The sequence below is a fragment of the Tupaia chinensis genome, unplaced genomic scaffold, assembly GCF_000334495.1.
Source record: "Tupaia chinensis unplaced genomic scaffold, TupChi_1.0 Scaffold143823_1, whole genome shotgun sequence".
Lineage (NCBI taxonomy): Eukaryota > Metazoa > Chordata > Mammalia > Scandentia > Tupaiidae > Tupaia > Tupaia belangeri.
Window position 1 is genome coordinate 160,292 of NW_006203673.1, and position 4,884 is coordinate 165,175.

General features: G+C 51.4%; 1 protein-coding gene across 1 annotated transcript in view; it reads left to right on the forward strand.

Moving 5' to 3' along the window:
- Positions 1-4,884, forward strand: part of SNED1 (sushi, nidogen and EGF like domains 1) — a 65,299-nt gene that overhangs the window by 11,366 nt on the left and 49,049 nt on the right. Inside the window, exons 3-5 of the mRNA XM_027766996.1 lie at positions 3,332-3,388; positions 3,728-3,783; positions 4,529-4,816. Of these exons, the coding sequence (XP_027622797.1) occupies positions 3,332-3,388; positions 3,728-3,783; positions 4,529-4,816 (401 nt within the window). The remainder of the gene's footprint in view (positions 1-3,331; positions 3,389-3,727; positions 3,784-4,528; positions 4,817-4,884) is intronic.

The window sequence follows — 4,884 nt, forward strand, 5'->3', positions numbered from 1 at the left end:
CTTTGTATTTCTTGGGACTGGATCTTTGAGTGCCTCTCTAGGTTTGGAAAGTTTTCTTGCGGGATTTCATGGACTAGATTATCAATGCCCTTATGAGTCTCTTCGCCTTCTGGGATACCAATTATCTGGATGTTTGGACATTTGATGGTATCTAGTGTTTCTTGTATATTATTCTCATTTTGAGGGGTAATTTTCTCAGTCTTCGTGGTGGATTTTTCTAGGCCAGCAATTTTCTCTTCTACATCTGAGATTCAATTTTCTGTATGATCTAGTCTGCTTTTAATACTTTCAAGGGAGATTTGACTTCCTGTATTATACCTTTCATCTCTAACAGGTCCCTTTGATTCTTTTTTAAAGTGTGTAATTCCTCTTTTAGATCTTGCAAGAATTTCCTCATCTCCTGGAACTCGTCATCTCTTCTCCTTTCTCTTCTGCAGTTCATTGTCTCTCTTCTCTTCCATCTCTGTTAGCTTCACCATTATGAGACATTTATCAGACATTTCCATGATTTCCATTGAACTGCTTGTGGATGAAGAGGAGTTATTCTTTACCCTTAGAAGAGAAGTATTTTCTTGCTTTCCCATATTTCTTGTGGCCCTGTAGTAATTTCTAGTCATCTGATGGATGGTGTGTTTCTTCCTAATTCTTAAAGTTCAATCTGAGCGTTCAGGAGCGTGCAGAAGGAGGTGATCTGGAATCTCTTTGCCCTTTCGTCTTTATCCCTTTGTGCAGCAGATTCAGTGGGTATTGAGGAATGTTAACCCTGGTAGTGTTTGGATGTTTGGTTATGGTTCCCTTAAATCTGTCTAGAAACAGAGAGAATGGAGATTGAGGAGAAGAGTGATGAGATAAAAGAAAAAGAAAAGGAAAGAAAGAGAGAGAGAGGAGGAGGAGGAAAACAAAAGAAAAAACAAACGGAGAAAAAGAGGAAGAAATTTTTTAAATTTTTTTTTTAAACAAAAGCAAGTGTGCCACACAAAATCACTAGTTCTCAGGAGCCATGGAGGAGTCTTCTTCTGAAAGCCTTGCCTCTCCTGGATGAGCAGGGGGAATGAGATTATTAGTGAAATAAATGTGGGGCTGAAAGCAAGAGAGTACTTTACCTTAAAATTGTTTTAAAGGAAAAATTACCAAAAAAAAAAAAAAAAATGAGAAGACAGAGGCAGAGAAAGATAGAGACAGAGAGAAGGCTAAAGGGGCTCGCTACGACTCGAGTTTGTGGGCTGGAGGCTGAATTATCAGTAGAAAGTGTTCCTTTCTCTTTTTTTCCTGAAATCACTAGTTCTCAGGAGCAATGGAGGAGTCTTCTTCTGAGGGCCTGCCCCTTGCCTCTCCTGTCTGGTTTTTTATAGTTGCTCACAGATGTGAGATGGTATCTCATCGTGTCTTTGACTTGCATTTCCATAATGATTAGTGATGTTGAGCATCTTTTCATGTGCCCGTTGCTGTTTGTATATCTTATCTTATCTTATCTTATTTATTTATTTATTTATTTATTTATTATTTTTTATTTTTGGAGGGGCTTTTGCTATAGGGCGCATGAGCTCGCCAGAAAGACAGAGAGAGAGACAGAGAGACAGAAAGTGAAAAATCACCCCCCAGGGGGGATGGCCACACCACAATCCCTTCCCCTCCATCCTCCTCTGGGGACCCTGGGCATGCACGCACACGCGCCCGGCGTGAGTTTAAGCCACTGGGCCTGGGACTCGAACCGCGGTCGACTACTTGGGAGTCCAGCAACATAGCCACTGTACCAACTGCTGGTCCCTGTTTATCTTCTTTAGAAAAATGCCCATTTAAGTCTGTCCATTTTAATTTGATTATTTGTTTTTATTGTTGAATTTCAAGCGTTCTCTCTATATTATGGGTATTAATCCCATGTCGGATACATGACTTATAAGTATTTTGTCCTATTTTGTGGGTTGCCTTTTTACTCTCCTGATGGCATCTTTTGATGTGCAGTCATTTGTGATTATCACGAAGTCCAATTTGTTATTTTCCCTTCTGCCGCCTATCTCTCTGGTGTCACATCGGAGGCGTGACTGCCAAATCCAATGTCATGAAACCTCACTCAAGTTTTCTTCTAAGAGTTTTATAGTTTTAGATAACTGAAACGTTAGACGTTTAGGTCTTTGACCTGCTGTGAGTTAACTTCTGTAAATGGTGTTGGGAGAGGCCCCAGCTTTCTTCTTTTGTATGTGGATATCCAATGTACTCAGCACCGTTCGTAGAAAAGACAACCTTCGCTATCCAATGGCCTCAGCACCCTGTGAAAATCGTTTGATTGTATGTGCAAAGGTTTGCTCCCGAGCTCCCTGTCCCACCTGTCGCCCTGTCGGTCTCCACGGTCTGTCTTTGCTAGCACCGCCCTGTTGTTGCCTTAGGGTTTGCCTTGGGGTGCACGTGCTTACTGGAGAAAGACAGAGGAGGGAGAGTGAGAAATCCCCCTCAGGGGAATGGCCACACTTCAGTCCCTTTTCTTCTTGGGATTTTCGGCATGTGCACGCACCAGCATTTTTCAAGCCACTGGGTCAGGGACTCAAAACACAGAGTCGGCCGTGTGGACCCAGCACCTTAACCGTCATGCCATCTGGCCACAGTCCCACTTGTTTTTTTTTTAATAGCTTTGAGACAAATTTCAAAACCGGAAGTGTGAGTCCTCCAGAGAGGCTCTTTTCCAGGTGGCTTAGACTGTCCTCCTGACGACGGCTCAGGCCGTACCTGTCTCCTTGGGTCCAGCTCTCTAATAGTCTGAGCCCGAGTCCTAATCCGGCTCCCGCACCCCTGCCCGTTCTATTGCTGACACCACGCTCCTGCAGGGGTGATTGCTGACTATGAACTGGGCTTTCGTTTTGGAAAAGTATTTGCAGGAATAACTTGAGGCCTCAGATGATGCCAACTCCCTCCAGAGCAGGATTTCTTGCCTCTGCCCTAAAGGAAGGGTGCGCCAGTCTGGGACAACAAATCTGAGTTCCCGACCAGTGTTCTGGACAGCCCAGGGAAGCCAAACTGCCGGTCTGCACCGGGACTCCCTGCGGAGGTTCCCCCTCACCGTGAGGGGCGGCCCTCAGGGAGCACAGCTCAGTGCTTGGGGCTGCCAGGCCCTCCCTGCCTCGAGCAAGCTCTGAGCATTGATGCTTCTCCCTTCCTCTCCCTGCGAGGCTACAAAAGTGGCAGGTCTTTTTTCACCTGTTGTTTTTACATTTGCAGAGGCACTAAGAAAGAAGTGGTTTTAAGTGCTGGACTCACCTCTGCAGTCTCTGCGTCCCTACCCCTGCGGTCTCCGCGCCCATTCCCCTGCGGTCTCCGCACCCATATCTCTGCATCCCAGAAATGGAATTCAGAGGTAGCTCCCTGTCCTCCCGCTCCCTGGTGCTTTGGAAGCGAGGTGTGTTTACCCACTTCTGTCGATCTCAGTTACGCAGCATGCCCTCGTCCAAAGGGGGTTCCAGGGACTTTTTGAAAAGCAGTCCTGGTCACATTCTCCCAGGTGCACATGCGGGCAGCGTGGCACCCAGCCACGGGACCATGGGGCCGTGCACTTGGGCTACACCCTGTGAATTTGGGTCATGTGCCTGGGTGCCTGCCAGCTGCTGTGACAAGATGCCTTACACCGGGCACTTTATAAACAACAGAAACGTGATCTCCCCATGCAGGAGGCCAGAAGCCCGTGACCGAGGCTCTGTCAGATTCGGGGACTAGGGAGGGCCTGCCTCCTGGTTCACAGATGGCATCTCCTCGCTGGAACCTCCCAGTGTGGAAGGCGCCTGTCCCATGCTCGAGGTGCTGCTTCTGTGACCTGATCACCTCCTGCCCCCATCGCCATTGCCTTGTGGCTCACGATTTCCACACATGAGCTGGAAAGGACACTTTCAGACCACAGCAGCTAGGACCAGCCCCCTCCCTGCCTGAGGGAGAAGCCAGGGCACTCGGGTCAGCAGCTCACGCCCTGTGGGTGTGCAGGGCTGGCGTGTCTGACTGCAGAGGGCCGGTGCATGCAACCTGGCTCCTCCCAAGCCCTGAGCACAGCCTCACATGCAGCCCTCTGGCTTCCCCACACCCGTGCCCATGTCCAGCACGCCCGTGGGGTGCTCCCCCTGGACCCCGACTTGAACACTTCCTGCTCACCCTTCCAGGCCTGGCTAGGACGTGGGGCTCTGGGCTGAGGGGTCAGCAGTGGCCCCTGGGTGGGGCGAGTGTCTCATTGCCCAAGTCCAGGGCCCACCTGGGTGGGAGGCTGCTGACCTGCAGCAACAGCCAGGGCTGGCCCTGGGCACCCTGGGCAGGCTCCTAGCACAGCCCTGGGCAGGATCTGAGCGTGGCCCTGGGTGCATGGGCAGGGTCTGAGCATGCCTGGCCAGGGGCAAAGCAGGGCCTGGCGGTCCCACCTCAGGGACGGGGCTGTCCGACCATCCTGGGGGTGCCCCGTCCATGGCTGGCTCACCCTCGGAGGACCCCTGGAGGATGGGGGCTGCCTGCCTGCCCACCCCGCTGCAGCCCATCAGCCCCTCTGGTCTCTGCCTCACAGGTGAACAATAACGGAGTCATCTCCTTCCTGAGAGAGGTCTCTCAGTTCACGCCTGTGGCCTTCCCCATTGCCAAGGACCGCCGGGTGGTGGCAGCGTTCTGGGCTGATGTGGACAACCGGCGTGCGGGCGATGTGTACTACCGGGAGGCCACCGACCCGGCCACGCTGCGCAGGGCCACGGAGGACATCGCGCGCTACTTCCCGGAGCTGCCCAGCTTCTCTGCCGCCTGGGTGTTCGTCGCCACCTGGTTCCGCGTGACCTTCTTTGGAGGCAGCTCCTCATCGCCTGTGAGTCCGGGGTCTGAATTGGGAAGAGAGGCTGGGCCGCGCCCCCCCCCCCCGCCCGCGGCACGCGG